We start from the raw sequence: 24,087 nt of genomic DNA on the forward strand, positions 1-24,087 counted from the left end.
TACCTTTCTGAACTGATGAATTCCACATTTGTATGAGTTCTACACAGCTTTTAGAGCTTTTAAGGATCTGCTCAAGCTGTAGAAAACATTATAGAGATGTCACAGGACCAAGCACATGAAGCAATTCAAATGACAGAAGGAAGCAATAGGAAAATGAGAGATGCAGCGCCTCACAAGGAGAAATTCAACCCCAAGTCCTAAAATGCCTTCTTGCCCCATGGCATGGCTGTGTTTGCAAAACCAATGTACAGTAGTATATCACTCACCAAAGCATGGTTTCAATACTGTTGTAATAATCATCACAAGATTAAATAAATAAGATTTATCATGATTGGAAAATTTGTCTTCCTAAAGAAAAAAATTAGACAGTATTTTCCTTAAAGTTGGATTGAAATATTTTACTTCAGAAAAAGCAACTTTCTTTTTCTTAAATTTGTGAAAAATCAGAATCTTCCACTTATTTTCAACAGGTGTGGCTGGTATGGCCATAAAAAACTTCATCAGGTTTCTCTCAATTAAACACTAATGTAATCTTTCATAGAGCAAAAGAATTTTAAAAGTGTCATGTGAATCAGAATCTAAACCAACATGAATCAAAAAGTAAGAAAATCAGAAGCAAACCCAAAACTCATACGGATCAAAACATACTGAAAACAGGGAAAAAAACCACAAACAAACCAAGAAAAATTTTTGTGGTTTGCCTCAACCTAAGCAAAATTCCACTCATTTTTTTACCTGTCTCTCCATTTCTAAAATCCATCTCTCATCAGGCTCTTGCTTTTGGTAGCTCATGGACGTGGACATGGATTCAGTGCATGACACTGGCTCTGCAAAATAGGGTGCACGTAAATAATGCCTCCACTCTTGGCACAACTGAAAATCCTCACAGTGCTGCTCCCCAAACCAAACCTGCCCCAGAGAGATATGTGTGAGTCCACGTTGTGATGGAGAAAGCAAGTTCCCAGCATCTCCAGGAACAACCTCAGTGATTCAACAGATTTGTGTTTCTATCAGCAAGCAGAGAAGAAGTAATGCCTACTGCAGAGGCCCTGGAGCAAAGAGAAAACCCCACATTATCTTTCCCAAAACCCTCACAGCTGCTTATCTGAGGCAGTTCATGGCAGTGAAAGAGGTGGATAAATGTGTCATGTAATGCTGCAATGAGATTTTTAAAGGCAGGCATGATTTCACCCGGGCAAGCAAGGGAAGGGTGAGTCAGCAGATGATTTCGTAAGAGCGATCCGCAGCTGCCTCCAGCGGGGTGGCTCCAGCCTGGCGAGCAGGGCAGGCTGGCTGCTGGGCTGGGATGGTGCCAGCTGTGACCCTGACCCGCCAGGACACCGTCACCAAGGCCAACAGGGAGAGAAGCAACACCTGAGCAAAACTGCTGGGGCAGGGAAGGCAAATGCCATGGGGAAAAAAACCACCAAGAAGTCTTTGTAAGCCAGGGTAGGTCTGCCATGGTCTCCATCCTCCATCCCATGGCTGCTTCCTATTGCACTTCCCTGATTCCCACAAAAATTCCTCTTATGGAGGAAGAGGAGGATGAAGAGGAAGAGGGAGAGAAAGGCTCTAGGAGGCCTGTGAGTTGATGCTCTCCTTCCTAGCTTTTCTTTCACACATCTGGGTTCCCCTTGCCCAGTGGGACAGGGCTGATGACGTGCTGGTGCCAGCACTTTCCCACCCACCACAGTGCCAGGCTGGAGCCAGCTGCTCCAGAACTGCCTGGGAGCCACGGCACAGCAGCCCTGTCCAACCCCCAGGCAATGCTGCCACAGTCCCATGGAGAATTCCCACCCAGGAGCCCACTTGCAGGGAACGATGCTATGATACAAGAGTAGGTGAGTTCTGTGAGTTCCAAATGAAGGGCAGGTGGGTGTCCTTCCCTCCCTCTGAACTTGGGGACATCAGGGCCTCCTCCCTGTGTCCCTGTGCTGCAGGAGGAAGCAGGAACATCCAGGAAGGAGCCACCAGGCAGGGTCTCCTGTCACAGATACAGCACAGCCCCTGCTCCATGGAGGGCGGCGATGGAAGGAGGAACTGAGAGGCACAGCCTCTACAGATCACAGAATTCTACCCGTGGTCTGCAGACAAAAGTTTCACCCAATTTTTTTGCTGCTCACTGTCCCTTATTCACATGCCTCTGTCATAAATATCCTGCACAGGTGTGTTCTGCCTGACATCTACCAAGCACGAGCAACACCTCAGCCAGCTCCAGGATACTCACGAGGTAACATCAACACACCTTCAGGGAGAGAAAAGGAAGTAGTGAATAGGGGAGGGTGAGCAAGATAAAAAACCAGGGAAGCTTCAAAAAACTGTGGATTTATTCACAAAATTTGGAGAGTTTATCAACCCTAATTTGTATAATAAGCCATGCTTTCAAATATTTTTTCCATGCAAACTCTGGTAGGTTTTCATGCCTTAGTCTGATATTGGTGTTGTATTTGATATTTCCTCTGGTTATTCCTGCACAGGTTCACACTCACCATTGCATTTCTTTCTCTTTTTTTTTTTTTTTCCCCTTGCAAGAAACTCATAATCAGCCTGCCTGAAAAACTCTGCAGTTCAAGAGTGCCATCTTGAGGCTTCCTACGTATAAGAACTATGTGCTGATTGAATCTCGAGTATTCAGGGAGTTATTTACATTTAAAATATCATTTTAAAAAGGCATGAGTATGTGTACAGAGGGGCAGTTAATTTCTGCTGTGTATTACCTGGAGTTAAGGGATCCAGCCAACAGAAATGTCACCCACAGTCAAGATTTTCTAAAGCAAACAAGACTAGTGAGTGCTCTGCTTTGGGATATACTATTTGAAATGCCTCAGGAGATACCTGTTTTTCAGACTGTGCTCAGTTCCAGCCTTCTGCAAAATCAATGAACTTGCAAAGTATTTTAAGCCGGTACTGAAAAGGAATAATTATTATTTTAATTTTTTTTTCTATAAGATGCATGTTTGTATGTTTAAGTTAAAGGCAAATTCAGAGGAAAAATAAGACTATGGCTTTCAAAACTATTTTAAGTCAACATGGGGAGAATATTGCTTTAGATATTCCCACGCTTTAAAATAAAGGAGAAACCTTCATGCTTTGGGATTATGAAATCTTTCTCCTTCCACAGCATAGTCCAGACACCAGTAATTTATCCCTGCAGGAGAGCAAATGGGTAGATTGCTACAACAAATTGTGCATAGGTTGAGAATTTACCATTGAAAGTGGGATGTTGCTTTTCATTCTTCCTGCTGTAGCTGCCAGGTGGCTCTGGGCTTGGGGAAAGGATGTGTGCCAGCACGTTCACAATGAAGTGCCCCAAGGATGAGGCGCCACAGGAAACCAGAGACCCTCAAAAATATGCATTGTTAGCACCACAAATAACCCCGTGTTTCCCTGTGATATTTTTCATTTGGAAGACAAGCAGAAGTGTAAACCTTTCTAAAAGGATTGCCCATGATGCACATCCCCCAGTTATCAGCACTGTCAAAGTTGGACAAGTGTGCTCCTTTTGGTATTTTCATGTGAATTTTAGATTGCATTAGATGGGAAGTCATAAAGCTGTGAATTTGACTGAAGTCCAGATGAAAAGCAATCTACCTCCAGCTACAGGAAGAAGTCCTGCTTGTTTTCCAGCAGCAGCAGACTGCAGCAGAAGGTAATTTTATCCTCAGCATTTAGTACAGCTACGACACATCTCACAAAAGAAATCCAGCATCGGCTCTGATCATCCTTAAACTATCAGGATCTGAGTCATATCCCGGTCTGGAAGGAGGAGTGGGTAAGGAACTAATTTCCCTTTCACAGCAAAGAAAACCACGAATTAATTTTTTTTTTCTTGCTCGGAAGTCCAAACCACCTTGCCAATAGTCGGTGAAGATGTGTCAGATGTTCTGGATGGGGTGGGAGCACCTTGGGACAGCCCATGGACTGTGAATCCCACCCAGATCTCATAGTGCTGCTGGCCAGGGCAGCACTGGGATGACTTGGGCTGAAAGAGGATTTTTTAGTAGTCCAACAGAGCCTAAATAGGACAGCCACAGTGGAGGGGTTACAGCAAATGAGGTCTGTCTCCACAAAGAGAGGCCATTTTGGAGACCTAGGTTGTGTTAAACCTATTCACAGAGAATAAATGCCTGATTCTGGGTGTAGCCTGTGTTATTAATTGAGGACTAACACACTGCTGAGCATGAATGGTGCGGCAGAGTCTGTCTCTGTGTGAGTGAGATCGCTGAGACTGAGCTGGGAGCTGGTTCACTTGGAAACTATGGCTTGGGAATGAGCCAGGTGTCTATTTTGGGTCTCTTCATAGGCTGGAATTGCCTGCAGTCAAGCTGGACTCCTTTCTAGGACAAGCTAAAATGTTGCTCTGTCTTCTAGAGGAGCGAAGAGCAGGAATACTCCAATAACTAAAAATATTTCAATTTAGTTGGCTCTTAGCTCTAGGCATGTTCAAATACTTTTAAGCCTGCTGCTGTAATTTTTATTATAAATTCCCAGTGACAATTGGGAAGCTAATCAAAAGGTTCAAGAAGATTTACACAAAAGTTAATTCCGCAGTCTAATCAGCCACTGAAAGGTTTTGAATGTGGAAATTTTGACAATTATTTAGCCAAATGTTACATTTACATTTGCCAACGAGGGATGAAATTTGAGTACATGTTAATATCCTTTTGAATGTTTCATAAAATTTGCATTAATCAAGGCATTACTAAGTTGTCTTCAAAGTTTTTTTTTGTTTTGCAGTCATTGCAGTGCATCATAACATATCTTACGTGGGCTGTAAAAGGATGACATTGTGTCCTGTCACATCTTTAAGTTGCATTTTAAGCAGGTATTTTTGCCTATGTAAGTATGAAATCTAAATGTTCTGGAAAATTGTAATTTTGGAGCCTTTTTCCTTTGTCTTATTCTGTACCTTCTTAAGAGGTTTTAGATATTTGACATTCATATGTATGCCTTTCTACAAACTTGATTTATAATTATAAATCAAAAGTAATTCGTGCTACCTTCTAAAATAATTCATACAATTAAAACTTAAAAGTTTTTTCTATCAAAGTCAATAAACTTTTTTCTCTGAAGAGATAAATTAATAAAAGTAAAAGAAGATTTGCTTCACAACCATTAGCCAAAGACTAACCACTGACAGTGATTGGGATGATTTTCCCAGGTTATGTTCAAAAATGGGACTGAAGGACATACATCGGGAGAAAATCTTTTCATTGGAAGGAGAAGAACAGCTTGTCTTTCTTGAGTTAAGCCATGATTGCAGTGACTTGGAGTGGTAAATGCAGGAACATTCCAGGGATGTAGCTGTGAGGTAAGAAAACCATTAGCGGTTTCAGGAGATATTTCTGCCAGGGACATGCAGATCATTTTTTTCTATTCCTGCATGTGAAAGAAGTATTTCCAGGAGAACTTAAATAGCATCACTTGCTTGAGAGCTTGGGGCTCCTGCAATGAGAAGAGAATATGGAAATTAACAAGTAATAGAAAAGAAAACTGTTGTTTCAAACACGCTCTCCATGCATTGGGAAACACAGAGAGCTCCACCAGTGCTGCCACCAGCAAATGCCAACTGCACATTGTGAAATGCTGGGTATAGCTCAGTGATAAGCTTATGTACATATTTCTCTGCTTTAAGCAAAGAAACTTTAGGAATGGGACCTAAAAGAAGGATTGTCCTTGAATGAACTCTGAAAAAATAAAACCATATAGAACCTGTATGTAACCCTCCTACCTTTATAGTTTTTTTTGATCCAGTTGTAAAGTAAGATGCCAAGTTTACCTGCCTGAAGGTCTAGAGCTAGAGAAAGCTGGAGAGGAATGTAAATGAAGAGACCTAACCAACCTTGTGAGCAGCAAATAAGAGGGAAAATCATTACAAAGAGAGTGTGTGTATATGTGTGTGTGCACATGCAAAATTTTACCATGTGGATGATGGAATATATAAATACATATATGCTGCAGTGCAGCTGACTGAACAATTGTTCTGCAGTCAACCCCAAAATTACACAAATGGGAACTTGCAGGCTATGAATTCCTCATGGTGTGAGGAGGCACCATGAGGTTATGCTCACCTACACCAGTCATCAGCCGAGCCAGCCATGATACAAAGCCAACAATATCAGTTCAACTCAGATTTAAATTAAAAAAATAACTGTAAAGCTGTCCATATTAAAAAAAAAAAAAAAAAAAAAGACAAAAAATATGTGCCTCTGTGTGCAACATCAGCTGTCTTGAGGGGGTCCAGTGTTTCTGAGTAAAAACCACCAGTGCTGGAGGTCTCCAGGCTCACCCCTTGTAGCAAGGCTGGTGCCTTCACCAGCTGGACACTTTGCACCAGTTCATGTCATGTCACACCTGTGGACATGATGATGGGGACAACAGCCATGGACTAGGGGACAGAAGGGAAAGAAACCATACAGAAAGCTGTGCATGCCTTTTTCCTTTGCTAATTTTCGATCTTACCCCGGGGGAAGATGTTCAGTTTGCCTGTTAAATCTGAAGATCCAGATGGGAGAAGGCTGTAAGCAAGACGGCTGTGGCTGCTGGCATTCCTAAAGCAGAGCCACTTATTTCTCAGTCAGAAACAGATTTGACAGTGTTGAAAAGAAGGGAGGCACAGGAAGTTTGCTGAACACTTCTTCCATCACTGTGGCCCTCAGTGGGGCTGATAGCAATTGTAGAAAATTAGTGCAAAAAAAACCAGCTGCAAACATAGGCACAACCTCAAGCTATCAAAGCGACTCCTGAGTATTATTTTTACTCTGGAGAGGACTGCCCAGTCTCCCAGGAAACCAAGTTTGGCTACATCCTCCTCTTGCCTTTCATGTAATGTGTCAATAACTATTTATAATTGTTTTTTCCTTCACATGCAGTCAGAATACACATTAAGTCCAGGCAGCAGTTTTTTCTTTTTAAAGTCGGTGGAAACACAGGTTTCAATTTCCTCCTTGTTTCTGATTTATGATTAATACACATCTCCTTTGCAATGGCTCATATGCTGTCACTTTTGAACAGAAAAGCACTAGGGAACTTCCAACTTTGAAATTAATTACAGGAATAAAGGCTTCTCTGCCTATTTTCTAATTATCCCTTTCTTTGTTAATGCCAAATAATGCCTTTAGCATCTTCCTGGAAAAAGTCTCATTGATCGCACTCTGTGATTATAGTGCTTTTATCTCCCATCTGTGCTGTGAAAGCTACAGGCCTTCCATTTCCAAAGCAAAAACCTCCATGATTAAAATCATTAGTACAAACAATAAAATAAAATAAAGAAATCTGTACAGGTACACAATGCAAGCCACAGACAAGGCAGCCTTATCTAGTCATGGATGAAGGAGGAAAAAAAAATTACATGACTGTGTGATTGAAGGACAAATTAGACTTTAAACTAAGAAATTTTGCAGACACTGAGAAAACTCCCAAGCATTAAGAGTCCCTGGTGAGGATGGCTGGACAAAGGTCACATCTAGCCAGCACTGAGCTCTGGAGCAGAGCACTTGTGCTGCTTCACTGCTCACATTTGCTCTTTGCTGGCCCTGTGTCTCAGCTGCAGAGGGGGCTCTCACAGGCCAAGGTGTCATCCCTGTCCACCCTGGCGTCCCCAAAAAGCTGGGAGAGCAAGGAGGATCCTGGAGATGTCTCGGGATCTCCTCTGGTCAAGATGACCCCAAGATGTATTAAAAGTCTCTTTTCCCTAACCCAGCTGTCGAAGAAGGAGTCAGAAGTCTTCGTCTGTCGTTCTCAAGGCTGTTTATTATTTCTTGCTAAAACATTTTCTGTCTGGCCTGCCCAGGTCTGTTCTGCAGGTCAGTCTGAGGCACACTGCCCGCCCACAGGGCTGGTGTTGTCTTTTATACTACAAACTATGTATTTGATATTTACAGTTATGTTCCAATACCTATCACCTGTGTTAGACAGTGACTTTCTACTTTACACCAATGACAAAGTGCCACCATCACCAAGAAGATGGAGGCTAGGAAGAAAAAGGAAGAAGAACAGGACAACGCCCATATTCCTCCATCTTGCCTCCTAGACCCCTATAGTAAAAATCTTCAAAATTCCACCTTTCACCCTGTGACAACTACTGTTATGCTACTTAAACTTTTGTGACTTGTAATTCTTCACATAAAGTTGGTAATTTGCTCCATGGGTTGAGATGGAATTCCCAAGTGCCTTTGGCTTCCTGCCAGGGTCTCCAAGCCCCTGCCAGGATTTTGAGCCATCCAGGGCACCCAGAGGGATGTCCTGGGTTCTGACAGAGACAGAGCTGGAATTGAGATGGATGATAACCTGAGACCAGAGCCAGGAATAAAGGATGTCTTGCCAAGCTCAGGGATCAGGCAGGAGCACCCTGGGTGTCATCTCCAGGAGGCAGCAGCAATCTGTCTGTCCATCTCCCCCTGCCCAGCACAGGGAACCAGCAGGGATGGAGTGATTGTGGTTTTACAAGTTGAAATAAATAGGGCAGGAGATCTTTCTCGTTTTTAATGCCTTTATTAAAAAGAATCAGCTTGGGTGGGGAGAGCCAATGGGTTGCGCACACACCATCACTGCTCCAGGAGTGGCAGGGAGGAGGAGGAGGATGATGCAGCTGTGTCCCTGGTGTGCAGGCAGAGCTGGGGCTTCTGTCCTCACAAGAGCACCAGGAGATTCCCCTTTTTCAGTCTGACATTCAAGGTCCTCCCTCCAGCTGACATCCTTTTAGGTTAGGGTGAAAGGTGAAAAGGGATCTTAGCAGACACTGGATTCAGTTTCTCACCTCTAGATATCACTTAGATCTTTTAATTCCATGGTGGCTCGTTGTTTTAGGGGTTTTTCCTGGTGAGGCGTTTCCACATTTGCATACCAGCTCCGATGTCACCTCCTCCTCACAGTCCCAGGTGCCATCTTCCAGGAAGCAGCAGGGTGATACCTGACAAAAAGGGATTTCTAACCATCAACAACAGGTAATTAAAGAAAAACTATTAACAACAGGTGATTACAACATGAAATTATTAACAACATATAGTTAAAACTCCAACTTAGCAACAATTGGTTTAACTTGTTAACTCTGCAACTTTAAAAAAAATGGACAACTTTTTCTACTCATAGCACAAGTTACTCAACCACCACTCAGCTTTGCCAGGTGTCTCTGGGAGGAGGTTTCCATGCACAGTGACTTTTGACCAGAGCCCAGAGGAGGGAGTTCCCCAGTGTGACATCCCCCTGCACTTGGTGGATTCTGCTCCACTCCCCCATGAGATTTTCCCTCCTGAAGGGAGCAGTCACTTCACAGGACGAGCAGAGGACAGCCTGTGCTTGCTTGGAACCCTCCACCCCCCCTGCCACACCTTGTTCTGTGCCCACCTGCCACAGCCTCCTGGGGACACCAGCAGGGCTGGGTGGGCTGGAAGAGCTGCATTTCCAGGACAGAGCTGTCAGCACACTCCAGGGATCTGCCAGCATTATGAAACTCACAGAAAAGTGCACGTGTGTCATTTTTTTTGCTGCACACACCTCATGTCAGACCTTGTTCTCTTTTTTTTTTTCTTTTTTTTTCCTTTTTGCTTGATCTCAGTTTTGGCTCCACAGCCTGTTGTTCTCTGGCTTGTTCTCATGATCCTTTGAGCTGTGCCATGGTGCTTTGAGCTGCTTGCAGAGGAGCTGGCAGATAGCTCCTGTTTTTCCTCCTGGAGTGGCTGAACCACGGAGAGCTGGAGGGGATGACGTTTGTGCAGGTTACTGACCTGAGGGCCTGGAAGCCTCCTGGAAGAGGATGATGAACTGTTGTGTAATGGAGAGTCCAAAAAGTACACTGAAAGCTGAATTGCAAACACCTGGGGAGCAGTGGTGCTCTCAGCTCCACCTCCCACATCCCCCCTTGAAATGTGTGACTTTATTTTCCATTGCTTCCCTGATATTTATTTTTTTTTTTTTGCCAGTACAGAAAAGGCCAAAGCTTTTCCAAGGGAAATATTAGTGAAGTGTCATGGAGGATCATAAGTAACACAGCTCTGAGTTACCCCCCTCAAAAAAGATCTCAACAGCTCAAAAACAGCTACAAAGCAATCACATCATAGCAGCAACAGCAGCAATAAATGTCTGATAGAGCATTTGGAGAAAGTTCTGTGACTTTTAAGACAATGCGTGCTGTCAAAAAGGAAAAGAAAAAAACCTCCCATGTGTTTAAGTATTCGTTATGCAAAAAAAGTCTACCTTTTTTGGCAATTTCTTGAAGGGCTCGATGTTTCTTGGGTTTTCTTCAAAGAAGATCCACAGAAACCAGTCAGAAATGAGCACATTCCTTGTAATACCTAAAATTAACAACAGTGAGGCCCCAGTCTAGACCTGATTCACTTCTTTAAAATTAGTTTGGCCTGCACTTTTCATTTATTTACTCACCCAGCAGCCCAAGGGAATATTCTTCGTGTGTGAAGCAAAGCACGTGCCCTTGCAAGAGCAGATTTTATGTCTCCAAGAGCAAAATCGTAATGCTGCAAATGAAGGAATGCCTCATTAGAATTGCATTTACTTCACCACAAATGCCAGCCAAGAATTTTTTTTAAACATATACCCACACTTATGGCTTCCAGATATATTCTGCTACCAAAAAATGGGACCACAAGTGGCCTGTGATAAGATCCCTTGTCTAAGGGTGCCTTTGCAGCTCATTAAAGAGTGCCTAAGGAGCAGGTAAGCAAAGGGGTTGTGGGGAAAGAGAGAGGTGGAGGATGGCTGGCAACGATCACAATTCAAGAGAAATTCAAAGAACAATGGGGCCCAGGATGGGATTCTCACCTCTGTCTTCACAAAACTTCCCACGAAGAAATACTCTTCCCCACAGACAGTTCCATCACAGCAGGAGCAAAGGATCAAAAGCCAACCTTGAAATAGCTTTCTATTAAAGTTTGTTTTAATGAAATGAGCTTTGGATGAAATTTCAGTTCTTGAAATTACAGCAGACTTTTTTTCTGGTTGGATTCAGCTCTGCTTTCCCATCCACATTTTGCTACAAGCAAGGTGATGGCCAACTTCTTTTATCTCAGTGCAATTTTGCCTTCGTGGATCAGGACAAAAAGAAAGTGGGGTGTTTGTTGTAAAACACTGCCAGGAATTCCCCCAGCTAACACTCCTTTGCTTCTCTCTCCGTAGGCTGAAACAGAACATTTTGCTTTTGGAATGGGAATAGTTTGCATATTGCAGCTGGGAAAAGCACATCTCCTGAACTCTGGGAGGCAAAGGCAGCCCAAGGAGGCACTTGCACGGGTGCCTTGCAAAGAAATGTTATTACCTTGGGCTCCCACAGACTGCTGTGACTCTCCATGCCAAGAGGAAAATGTATTCTATTTACAAAGTGCAGGAAAGTTGCAGAATGTTTCTGGAGATTGGTGGCTGCCCTGTGAATTCACTCTCTGCAGAGTTCAACGAGCAGTCAGCAGCTGAAAGAGCCTCTGAAGGTTTCCATTGAGCTGCTGGCTGCCTCCCCTCACCAGCTATCTTCCTGACTGAGGTTAAATAAGGACAAGCCTTTAAAACTCTACTATCTTAAAACAAGTTACCTTATTTTTTGCTGATTTGGCATCTATTTCCATGGAAACAGGAGCAAGAACTAGAAGCCAGCAGCTGAAGTTGGCTACACCACTGCTCTTGGCTTGTTCTACTTCCATTTCCATGGAAACTGATGCAAAATCACTGCAAACAAGGCAAAGTTTGTTGTTTTTGTTTTCTTTTTATTAACCCTTTCTTCATTATCCACTTCCAGATTAATTTGTTGCCAGAAATGCAGACCAAAAGCCACTGGAAATGCAAGGAGGAGCAGCACAGATGCCTCCAGCAGCCTGTGCAGGTGTTTGCATGTGAGCATGTGCGTGCACTTCATTTCCTAACACAAATCTTCAAAGTAATCTCCAATTTGCTCTGAGGATGCTAAAGAAAAGGAAGTGTGTGATGTAGGGGAGGGTGACATGCATGATTGTCCCCCATAGAGGTTAAAGGCAGAAGAAATAAAGTGGCAATGGAGGGAAGCAGTTTGATGAAAAGGCACTTCTTGCCCACGGCTTTCTAAGTTTTTTAGAGTTTTCTAGACTATTTCTCCTCTGAAGACATGTATGGTCTTCTTTTTGGCTAAAAACCTATTGGAATTCAGATTTTGGCTTTCCTTTTTCTTTCTTCTTCCTTTTTTCCCCCCTCCTGGTCTGGCAGTGTGCTAGAGCACATAGAGCACATGCCACAGGCTTTCAGAAGTTCTGGGCAACACACAGAATTTAATGTGGAGCCAGAGCATTTTGGGCTGTGTTACAGAGTTTGGGCAGGCTGGGGTTGACCTTGGAGCATGAGATATGCAGGTTTTCTTTGAGTTCATGGCTGAACCTCATCTGAGATTAACTCATGTTTAAGGAATTGATTTACTTGCCCTGTTTCATTAGCAGGGATTTTGGTGCCTATCCTAAAAAACCTGGATCCAGACATGCAAAGCCCGATGTAATAAAGCACTGAATCATCTACTTGAGTCCTGGAAAAGCCAAAATAAAATCAGTTTTGGTTATGCTCTGCTGTTTCACACTGCTGGACCAATGCATTTCATGTAGAAAATGTTTTACAGACAGTAAATCTGCTTAGACCTGGGGCTTTTGAGGAGTCTCCTGCAATTGATTGTTATTTCTTCTAAAATGCAAGAAGGAGACTGGTGGGAGAAAAGAATGGAGGTGGCCTAGGTCACACATGTAGCTACAAAAAATATTAGAACACCATATTTATAGCCAGAAAAGAATTGAAGCCAAGGTTTTAAGAGAGATGAAAAAAATACAAAAAAAGTCAATCATTTTCAAGTCTTGATTCATTTTTTCTTCCAATTAATACACTTGCCAGTCTTAAGGAACCTTTCATATTTGCACTGGACACAGCAGAACCTGGTCTGTACCAGCTCTGAGCCCTGAACAGGAATCAATGCCTGGATATCAAAAATTGTTTATGAATATGGAAAATTGTCACCTGCAAATGTCAGCTGCATTCTTACAAAAACATTCAAGACTACAGGGCACATATTCCCTTTGGTATGTGGGGAAAACAAAGGTCACTGCCTAAAGTGCACTTGTACTGTTAAAATTCATCCTGAAATTCCCCAGTCCTTGAACTGGGTATTGGTCAAAACCATTCCCAAGATTACTCAAAGCATGCTCCACCTCTCCCAAACTACTTCTCCTTCCACCCAGACAGCTGGAATGATACAGCTGTTTAAAAGAGAGATTCCAGTCTGATGGACAGAAAACAAATGGGGCCAAACAATGAGTATCTAGAAAGAAAATTGTGGTTTGACAAATTTATGGCTTAGCAGTCTGCCACCGGATCAAATATCTGTAATTTTTTATTCTTTCAGGGCATTTAAAAAAAAAGATTTTTCATATACAAAGTAACTAAATCAGAATGAATTTTTTCATACCCATATTTTAAAAGTGCTTCACTTTGGTCTTTGAAAGCAGGCTGGTTTTGTTGACAGCTCTGGCTCATTGGCCAACCTATTCAAAACGGTCTCCCTGCCATGCCATTTTTATTTTAGAAGACCATGTTTTGTCCTCCTTCTGCCTCACAGAGGAAGATGACCGAAAATCTGAATGACACCAGAAAGTATGCAATATTTTTAGTCCTTTTAACTCCTGGGATGCTGAACAAATAGCATATCCAAGAAAAATATTGTGGGTAGGTCCTTTCCCTCTGAAAAACTGTACGACGCAAAAATATTTCTGGTTTTCATTAGGAAGAGATTTTTAAAATTTTATTTATTTATTTAGCCTAGGAAGTTGTTAGGAAAATTAATCCGCATAAACATCAGAAGTTTAAGTCCAAAAAAGAGACAGACTTTTACTTTATTTGAATAAAGGGAGAGGCCATGGGGCATTCCCCTGGGGTCTCTCAAAGTTTTGGAGGACGCAGCCTCCTTTTTATCCCAATTTCCCAGCCATATTTCCCTTCTCTCTTTCTCCATTGGCTGAGGTACTTGAGAGGTACAGACTTCCCAGAACACCTGATAGCAGAGGTTTCCCTCTAATGTATAACCCTCCCTTTCAATTTTTAATTCTTATGGAATTTAGGGGTTTTTCTTCCCCATTGTTTCTTTCATCTTTCAATATCCAATTTCATTTATCAAGAAACCTAAAGTTTATTTGTAAAGACAAATATCTTTTCCCATTCACCAACCAGTGGAATCCTTCCCATTGTTTCTTTTATCTCTCAGTGCTGGTTTTATCTACCAGCAGACCCACAGCTAGTTTGTAAAGACAAATCTGCAATTCCTCTCAAAGTGATGCTTTTTTTCTTTGTTGCAGTATCATCAAAAAAAAAAAAATAAAATCAGGAGGCAGGTGCTGGTGTTGCAGTCAGGTGGGCTTGGACTGGACCTGAGGAGCTGCTTGGTTGTACCAGTGGTCAAGGAGCCCAAGGAAAGTCACTACCAAGGACAGCTGCTCCTTGAGGAGGAGCTTTTTTCCCTTCCCAGCCGCTCATCCTGTCCTCTCTCCCTCCTGCTTTGTGAGGGAGTGACCAGCACACCCCGTTCTGGTGTGCAGCCAATTTTCTTTTCACTGTCATTTTCCCTTAGGCTTGAGGGAAAGCATCTCATTTTCAGTCTGTGGATACTGATGCACCAAAATCCAGGATGCTCTTCCACAGTTTTTGCTGCTTGGGATGGTCTCCCATAAATGCTGCAAACACCAGAGCAGCCGATAGCATTCAGTGGCCTTTTGTACTGACATTTCAGCCTCTCACAAACTAGAACTGGTCTTATGTGTTGGCTGCAGTGCCTGAGGCTTTTCTTCTCACTGGCTTCTTCTTCCAGCTGCCTACCAGTATGTAAAGACTTCCCAAAGAACAACAGGTTTCCTCTTCTGCAGAAGAAGAACAGAGTCAAGGAGAATCCAAAAATTCCACAGACACACAATAATACCTATTTTTACATATAATTAATATACTCAATTATTGTTGTTTCAGATTAATTACATCCAAGATTACCACACAATAGGAATTATTCCCTGCTGAAGAAAAAAAAAGGTCAAATTTGTATCTTCTTTTAGTATTTTTATTGATTAAAAATGTAGAAATATCCATACACACACAACATCAAATGTTCTCAAAGAGAACTGAAGTGCAAACATTCTCTGCCAGCTCAGCTGTGCTGTTTCACACCATCCACACCTCAGTGGCCCCTTTTTCTGCCTGTATTTGTAGTCTGGGCAGTGGGGTTTGTTTGCTTGAGTTTTTTCTCCTCCTCTTCTTTTCTCTTTCATCTTTCAGCAAAAGAAAAAGGGAGAGAAACAGGGCTGGGGAGAACAAGACTCTGTAACAGAAGTTGTCCATTAAAAATCCAACTGGAACAAAAATTTTCTGTTGCAGATCGCTTCACAACAGATGTTTCTTTCATAATCATGCAATTGGGAGGAAAACAGAGGAGAAGGAAGTGATTGCATCCTCCCAAGTGCTGTGAGTTTTGTTGCATTCAGAGTCATATTTTTCGTTTTGAAAGAATTGAAAATGTGTCAAGCTGCTCTAGCTATTAATCCACACATCCAGCCTGAACTGGGATTGAAGTGATAAGCAGTTTGATCCCAAGTCTGTACTGATTATTTGGCAATAGTTTAAATTATTATCTTGGATGTGATTAATGAAAAATGCTATTAATAATAATCATGGTTGCACCACACCCTGAGCTGCTTTCCACCCGGTCCTGCGAAGCCGCTCTGTGTGACAGCCAAGGTCTTATCCGGGCCCTGCAGGCAGCATGACCCAGGCAGGGATTGCTGAGGGCCTCAGGAAGAGCAGGAGCCTCTCCTCTTCCAGCAAAACTCTGATTTTTCCTGTCTGTTGTTTCCTCTCCGTGCGTGGCAGTGAGATGCAGCCCTCCTGCAGCCCGCCCAGCAATCCATCTTTGCTGAGCAGGCTCTTTTGCAAACCTGGGCTGAAGAGGAAGATGAGATGATGTGACACCCAAAATCTGCTGGTTTAGGTTGGCAAAGCAGCAAAATCCCCATGAGCAGGTGCAGGTCAATAGCAACAAAGACCCTGGTGGCAACGTCAGCTGAGGAGCAGCAGCACTGCACCTTCTGCTCCTCTGCAGCTTCATCTGGGATGTTTTGAAACACTTGTTGGTGATTATCCCAAACTATTTAATTAATTTTTACTAATTTAAAAGGTCTCCTGCTCTGCAAAGTAATTTCCAGTGTCCCAGTTTGATCCAGAGCATGGAACTGGCACCATATTTTGCTCCAAGTGAACCAGCCAGCAATGAGATGAGGAGAGGGAGGCTGCAAAGCTCTGCTGACATGAAACCCACCCCTGGGAGCAGCTGGCATTGACCAGGGAAGGTGGGCAATAGACTGGGCTGGAAAGAGGCAGTGAGGAACAGCTGGATTGCATTGATGGATTGGGTGGAAACTGGGAGGTGGGTTAAGTAAAAGGTGTATTTCATCCCATGAATACTTGGGAAAAATCAGTTTGTGTTCTCCTGATCTCCTCCAGAGCCAGCAGCAAGGCAGGGCAGGCCCTCTCCCACATCGATGAGCAGCTGGAGATCACAGCCACACCCACCCAAACCTGCAGGGACTGGGTGGATTTTGGACCCAGGAGCTCCCCTGCCCACATGGTTATGACCAGAAGTGGGGCTGTACTTCCAGATGTGTTTCCATGGCATGCAAGAAAAGGAGGGATCAGAGGCTAGATAAAAAACTTTCACCTCTATTGGTAAAAACCACTCCAAAAGCTTTTCTGCAGCCTCTCTGACTTCAATAGGGCAGTACATTCATATTAATCCTTTTTAGAAATTTTTAGAAATGATGACTTTTAGAACACTAACAAGACTTTTCTGTTAGGGTGATGTTCTCACATGGTAAATGGTGTTATGTAGGAGTCTTGTTACAAATTTTGGGAAGGTCCCACCGGGTTGTTAGGGCCAGCCCTTGATTCCAGCAGACACCATGGTGATCCATGCCCTGAAAATCCCACATCCTGGCACAAGGAGGAGATCTACAAGGCTCCTGCAGACCTGGCTGTTCACCACCTGGCCACAACAGCTCCGTACTGTGTCACCAGAAGGAAAGGAAAACAAATACAAAGGAAAGCAAATACAGGTTTGACATTACCTGCTGAATGACCTCAGTGTAAGAGAGGTCACTTTCAGGAGTGCAGCTGTGGGGGTCCCAGCTGTTGGTTTCTCTGGGCCCTTGAGACAGTAGTTCATGTTCAGACTCAGGTGTTTATTATTTCTTATCACTAAAACAGTCTCACTACTGTGAGTTCGGCAGCTTTTCATTAGAAGGAACAAAATGGCCAACAATCTCTTGTTACAAAGCCTTTTAAGACTAAACTATCCAATTAAGAACTGGCAGCTAGATTATTTCCCCTTTTAACCCAATAACTGATCCCAGGAAGCACACAATGTGGGCTTTTCTGCCCAATTACAAAATGCCACCCAAACTCATGAAGAAGGTGGAAGAAGCAGCATGAAGAAGAAACCCAGGACAACACCCCATGCCCTCCACCTTGCTTCCATCCACAACATACTAAAAATCCCAAAACCTGAATTTCTCATCAAGTGATCCACCTACACCACTCTCTATAATCTCTTTCACACTTTTGTGGATTCCAGTCTATCCTGAAGTCTAGGAAACTTTCTCCATGAATGAGGGTCAGTGTTCCCCTGGGGGTCAGGGCACCCCAGAGCAGACAGAGAAATATTCCCAGTGCCCTGGGCTTCCACATGCAGCCCCTCTCACCACACTCACCAAGCTGTGCTTTCTCGCCTGCCTCTCTGGCTAGTTCAGATATACATCTACTCATTCTTAAGCTTTGGTTTTTCAGTGCTGTGAGCATGAATGAGTGTTTCCTACACACATCATCTGTGCTCAGGGAGTGCCCAGCCTGAGCAGAAATGTTTGAGGGAAAGGAGGAAGCTCAGACCCTGGGGGTAAATGCAAATGCCAGCAGCAAGCTTGAGGTGGTCATGATGGACCTGCTCCCATTCTTTGAATAAAAAGTTGCTTTTATAAATATAAATATAATAATAAAAAGTTGCTTTTATAGCACTTCAAGGTAATGCAGGTGTCATACACTGTACAAAAGCACGCTTACACATGCTGTTCCTAGGGAGGCATAAAAATTGCCTTACATGTGCCTGAGCTACACAAAAGTGCAACACAGACATTGAGGCATCATTAACAGCACAGAAAGCCTGCTGCCCCTGTGTTGGGTTCTGTGCCAGACCCTGGGGTTTGCCATGAGAAAGGCTCAGTTACCACCCCCAGAGGCTGAAGCCCTCCCCTTTCTGTGGGGCACCAGGGGATGGAAGCCTTGGTGTGTCTGCTCTTAAAATTACAGCAGAGGGTAGAAGACAGAAGGAAGGCAACTGAATTAGTAAAGAAACTGAAGGATATGTGGCTTATATATTACGTAATGAAGATAAAGACAGATTGCTGGTGTGTAATTTTGGTACCATCCAGGGAAGAGCTGGGCAGGGAGCAATGTGGGCATGGCCAAGTTTGCAGAGCTACTGGCAGGAAACAGTGGGCAGGGCTGATTCCTGCAGAGGGGAGAGGAACAATGTACCAGCAATAGAAAAGGCCAGGGATAAACTTCTGGGAGTGAGACACAGCTAATATTTGTTTTGCTTCTGTCTCTTTCCACCAACGTGTTTCAAAGAGCTTTGCATTGGAGTGTTAGGCCAAATGGGATGATGGCTCAGTGCAGAGTTGTGCTGAATGCACTTGCTGGTGTATTTGCACTGCCATCCCCTCTGCTTTGCAGCTTCTGCAGGGTTCATTATATCCTCCTTTCTTCTCAGCAGGGCTCGTTGTCCTCCTCTGTCAGTGCTGTACCCTCTAGACAAACCCCAAATGTCACCATCTCCATTTTGTGCATAGGAGGCACCAGGAGGTGAAGCAACCTCCCACAGGGGTGTGGAGCCACAGAGAGACCCTGGATCTCCCAGGCGCCACAACTAAGGAGTTTCTCAGCTTTAAATAGTTGCCTTGCACTATTAAGATCACCCAGCAGCCCCTTCAGAGAGTGAGGGGTAATCACAGAGCCCAAGGCACGCCACTGTGGCTCTCACATCCCTTAGTCCCATCAGGTTAAATGACAGGGGGGATAATAAAGGATGGCTACAGTGCACCTTTTCTTCCATTAAAAATGTGCTGGGAAATGGCTTGGCCACTTGGTGTGAGTAGTCCTGCTGGGGGGATAAGAAGTCTCCAAAGCCTCAGTCTGCTCCTCACTGCTCCCATGGTGAAATATGGCCCAGTAGAGTCTCCCTGTCACTGAAAACACAACAGCTGGGGACAGAGAGGACCCAGACCCAGTGCCACCACAGCAGCATGTGCTGTCTGCAGCCAGAGTACCACTTGCTCCTTCAAAGTGTGCTTTCCTGGCCCTGAGCAGCCACCTGCCAGATCTCCTGGCATAGTCCCCAGCACCCAGGCCAGGATGGGTAGCCACCAGTTCCCATAACTTCCAAGTCTTTGTCCTAACAATAACAGTTTCTGGTGTGATCACAGTAATCTCTAAGTCTATTTGAAACCTCTGACATTCTCCTGAGTTCACCCCCATCCCTTTCTCTAGCTTCTCTCTATGTCAGGACCATCAAGAAAAGACATTCCAAAGCACACAAGCCTTGCTGAAAACCTCATTTTCCAAGAGGGGCGTAGAGGTGAGGCTGCTCTATCAGCTGGGAGTTTTGGGAATGCTGCAGGTTATTCTGCTTTCTGTAGTACAATCACTGCTAAACAATGCTGTGTTCAAGAAACAGAACAGTGATGATTCCACCTGACAGCATTTCCAGTGCTTTTATGAGAAGGGCCAAGGAAGCATCCAAGAAGTCATGTTATGCACCATCACAAATCTCCAGGAATAAAGCAACGCCAGAGGTCTGGCTTCTGGTAAAATGTGCATTTCTGCCATGCTACTGCTCCTCCCAAATCAGTTTTTTTACTGAGTGTCCCACATGTGCCCTTTTCTCCAGCGACAGGATATCCTTCATTTGTCTGCACCAGGAGCAGATGAGCACTTCTTCGTGTTGTTTTCCAAGTCGGCTGATGGGAGGGTCAGCAGGGGCCAGAGCAGCTGCAACAAGGAAAGGAAAGATATCCATGGCAACCCAAGTTATCTGCATCCTCCATGTATTTCCTTCTCCCCACCCTACAGCATATCTTTCCCACCCAAACCTCAGGCTGATAGAGCCAGTGACCAGCTGGCAGGATGGGGACTGCAGCAGTGTCTCCTGCACCCACAGTGTCTTGCTGTCTGTCGGGGCTCACCGCTGCAGGCTGAAGTCATCAAAAAGAGACTGAAATCCTAGAGAGGGACAACTTGCAAAAAGCAGAGCTCTCCACTACTGTAGATGGGGCGCTGGACATGCTGCCTGTGCTCCAGAGCTGCAGATCCATTGATGCTGCTCCTGGTTTTGGCTCTGGGCTGTGACCCTTCCACAGCAGCAGCAGCTTCTCCGTCTGTGCCCCACGTCAAACCCAGCTACAGTTTTGGCCGGACTTTCCTGGGACTTGACAAATGCAACGCCTGCATTGGGACATCCATATGCAAGAAGTTCTTTAAAGAGGAGATAAGGTCAGAAACTCAGCAGGGTAATTTTTAAAGTGTTCTGTATCGTAATTTGAAAGTTGCCTGTTAGAATTTCCAGGTATTTTCATGAACAGTAATGCAAAGAGCAACTTAGCACCCAGTTGCCATTACAGCACTTTAGTGTTTTAATTAATGCCTGTAAGCTGATGCTTTGTCTCTTTTCTTTTAAAACAATGCAAACATGATCAGACTTCAGCCCTAAACTATAACTTGAAAGCAGGAGTAAAAGGCACAAATTTCTGTCTAGAGAACGGCTCTGAATAAATTCAAGACAGTGATGGGGGAAGGGAAGAGGGAAGGAAGAAATCAGCTTGTTTAGATTTACTGGATATATTTTATTATGAGCAACTAACTAAAGGGAAAAGGGGGTTTAGGCTCCCAACAGAGTATGTTAACTACAAACATACAAACATGCTGTATAATTTTGTACCAGGTGCAACAACGTGAATGTGCAGAATTTCACGTTTTAACTTAGATCAAAAGGGATCTAAACCTGCCTGAGGCACCAGGACTTCTGCACATGAGGTTACCCACACGCTTGAAAATAGCACGCAGCTAAATTACTGGTGCTTTTTGGGGAGATTTGTGTGAGAACTTGAAGGCAGAAATTACATCTGCCTCACTGTTGATGAGACACACACACTGTCCAAGTGGTCATTGGACCAATCCAATCATTTTTGGGCTCAAAAGCAGACAGTATCTGATGACAGCAGGGAAAATGTTGCCACTTGTATTTGAAGAAAAAGTTAAAGGCAGTGCTTGGCGGAGGAAGGGTTTATGGGTCTGATATGATTTATAGAGCCATATGCACTTTCTTTTATAGATATAAAAGCCTGGGGGAGAAGAAATTATTATAGTAAAATTGTATTTTTAATGCTATAATGTAAGTAGTATAGTATTAGACAAATCACCATTTTTATCTTAAACTATCCTATAAAACGCAGCATTGTAAAACCATAATGGTTTGTCTGGGATGGACTTGTAATACCAGACATCCATCCTTTCCTGCTGGGAAAAGGCAGCTTGTGGCTTTGCTGAGCCAGAGCACTCCTTGCTGCTGCACATTGTGGGTCCCAGTCCTTGTCACTTTGCCCTTTGGCTTTCCCCATCCACAGTGCCAGAGCGAGCAGTGAGTGAGGTGCACAGGGCTAAGTGCCGGCTCTCTCCCAGCCCAGCCTGGATTCCTGTCCCAAAATGCAGTGGGTTTGCAACCAGCCCAGCATGCTCAGCTGGCTGATGGGCTGGTGTGGGTCTGCAGGGGCCAGGGGTGCATCCAGGGCAGGGTCTGCTCTGCATTTTATTCCCTGCAGCAGGATGGAACCACAGCTGGCTCCTGCCCCAACCTGCTGCAGCCCCTTTGGCGCTCACCTGTGCAGGGTTTTTAGGGAAGTGCTGCCAGGTACAAAGCAGCTCCCTTTTGGCCACTGCGGAGGCTGAGGCCATGCAGGTTCCCTCAGCCCTGCCAAAAATAGCAGAAGTGCCTCTGGCTGTGGGGTTCCAGCTGCACAGTGCACTGAGGGAGGGAGGTGCTACGTGAGCCAAGGCAGGAGGAGCCGTGCTGGCTTTCCTCCAGGGGACAGCAGGAACGGGGTCCCACTGGGGTCCAGGAGTGAAGAGCCACAAACGTGTGGGAGAACAGTACTTCTGCCTCGGGGGACACAGAGGGGCTCCCTAAACCAGGCACTTCTTCTTGTCTCCCACCAGCCTGCAGTTGGCTTCCCACACATAAGTGATAACGAGAAGTTCTGCTGCGAGCGCTTCGGGAAGGGGAACTTAAAAATGTTCTCCTGAGCAGTCACTCAGCTTCAGGCTTTCCTTTGCATGGGGAAAACTTTTTCTCCCACTTGATTTCTTGAAAAACTGGGATTGTTTTTTGGCAAGTGGGAGCTGAAACTAGGGAAATTTCAGTGGTGCTTACACTCTTTGATCCACCCTCGTACCTTTTCACGTGTTCACAAAGGTGGATGGCACTTGGGCTTCTCTGTGTTAATTCACATTAGAACATGCTTCATTAATTCTCCATCATTTCTGGGAGCTCTGACATGTGTTCACAGTGAGAAGATGTGAGTTTTGTTCCCAGAACGGCTGGTGACTCATCTTGTGCTCTAATGTTCTATACTTCCCTTATCTTTGCCCAACTTTATCCATCTGTAAATGAGGATAGCAAGCCTGTCTACCAACTGTACTGAGAGCAGAGTGCAGTGGAAGTTTTTGTAAAATATTAGATTTTCAAAATACCGCAGAACTGAGCCGACCAAAACTATTCAAAGACTTGTGCCAATGCTGGTCCTGAGCTTTGTCCAAAAATAATGGGAAAGAAGACTGAAAAAGTTGGAAACCTCAATTAGAAGGGGGTTTATAGGTTACTTCTTTTTGTTTTGTTTTGTTTTAAGGCTTAGCTTACTTATTTTTTAAAAGAAATCTGAAATACCAAATGCAAGCAAAATTATTTTGGCTGAAACAAAATACTTAATTTCATTCAGGAAAAAAAATGAAGGAAAACTAGTTTGGATTTCTTCAGCATTTAGTTGTGGGTTGATCTAAAATCTGTAATCTGTGACTCACTTATTTGCATAGATCTTAGAGGATTTGCTGGCCCTTAGCTAAAAATCTCTGTACGAGAGGGAGCGGTTACAGCACAACTTGATGATGAATCTTGAAAGTATCCAGCAAATGTGCCAGGCCAGCACTGTGCTGCCCAGAAATGATGCCAAATACAGACTTGCTGCAGCCCATGCTGGGTTCCCAGGCCAGGGTGGCTCTCCCCCCAGAGATCTGCAGAGGGAATCACTCCATCCACCCTCAAATTAATGCTCAGCCCTGGATTTCACACATCCATGTGCTGCTTGCATGGAGGATGTGCCACTTTCCTGCTCTCTGCCTGATGTGAGCTGCCCTGAACACACAAGCTTGAGTCAATTCACAAGGCACATTTGTGCTGAAAGAAAGAAAGAGAGAGAAAGAAAAGAAAGAAAAGAAAGAAAAAAAAGAAAAGAAAGAAAAAAAAGAAAAGAAAGAAAAGAACCAGCCCAGAGCTATCTTTTCCCAGAACATGCCTGGCACACTGTGCCCACTTTGCAGATTAGGCACTGGGAGGGGTCCTGATGCACAACAGTCACAGTGAGGCACAGCAATTATTCTCTTTCCTTTAATCCTAGCTCAAAACCAGACCAAAGACAGAAAACCTAAACAAAACACCAACAAACCTACCAAAACAAAAAACCCAAACCCAAACAAAGTGTTTATTATCATGTCAGGTGCTTTAATTGTAGGGAAGCTTCAATTTCGTATCAGGCAAAATGCCCAAACAACTGAAATGCTGGAATCCACCAACCTGTTCACACAAGGTTCCCCCACTTCTAGTCATCCTCCATGGTAAATTTTTGGAAGGAGGCACATGGCAGGAGTTGAAAGCCAAAGCAGGGGAAGCAGCAGGGTTTCACCCATCCTGGGCACCTGTGCCTGCCCCAGAGCTCAGCTGCACAGGGTCTG

At 44.1% G+C, this 24,087-nt stretch overlaps 1 protein-coding gene and 1 long non-coding RNA gene across 3 annotated transcripts in view; one reads left to right on the forward strand and one right to left on the reverse strand.

Moving 5' to 3' along the window:
* The window catches only part of DIPK2B (divergent protein kinase domain 2B), a 51,097-nt gene that overhangs the window by 14,279 nt on the left and 12,731 nt on the right, over nt 1–24,087 (forward strand). Inside the window, exons 3-8 of the mRNA XM_064407186.1 lie at nt 2,533–3,772; nt 4,738–4,839; nt 5,162–5,311; nt 11,741–11,842; nt 15,364–15,450; nt 19,579–20,580. Coding sequence (XP_064263256.1) covers nt 20,357–20,580 — 224 coding nt within the window. The 5' untranslated portion in view covers nt 2,533–3,772; nt 4,738–4,839; nt 5,162–5,311; ... (1 more) ...; nt 15,364–15,450; nt 19,579–20,356. The remainder of the gene's footprint in view (nt 1–2,532; nt 3,773–4,737; nt 4,840–5,161; nt 5,312–11,740; nt 11,843–15,363; nt 15,451–19,578; nt 20,581–24,087) is intronic.
* Nucleotides 7,793–13,535, reverse strand: LOC135293207 (uncharacterized). Of its 2 annotated transcripts, none has more exons than XR_010355315.1 (3): nt 10,777–13,535; nt 10,195–10,472; nt 7,793–9,744 (listed from the first exon to the last, which is right to left on the reverse strand). It is a non-coding gene; the product is annotated as an uncharacterized LOC135293207 (long non-coding RNA). The 2 variants fall into 2 exon arrangements; XR_010355314.1 differs by having other exon boundaries at nt 10,195–10,292; nt 10,381–13,535.

This window comes from Passer domesticus, chromosome 2 (assembly GCF_036417665.1).
Source record: "Passer domesticus isolate bPasDom1 chromosome 2, bPasDom1.hap1, whole genome shotgun sequence".
In the NCBI taxonomy this organism is placed as follows: domain Eukaryota; kingdom Metazoa; phylum Chordata; class Aves; order Passeriformes; family Passeridae; genus Passer; species Passer domesticus.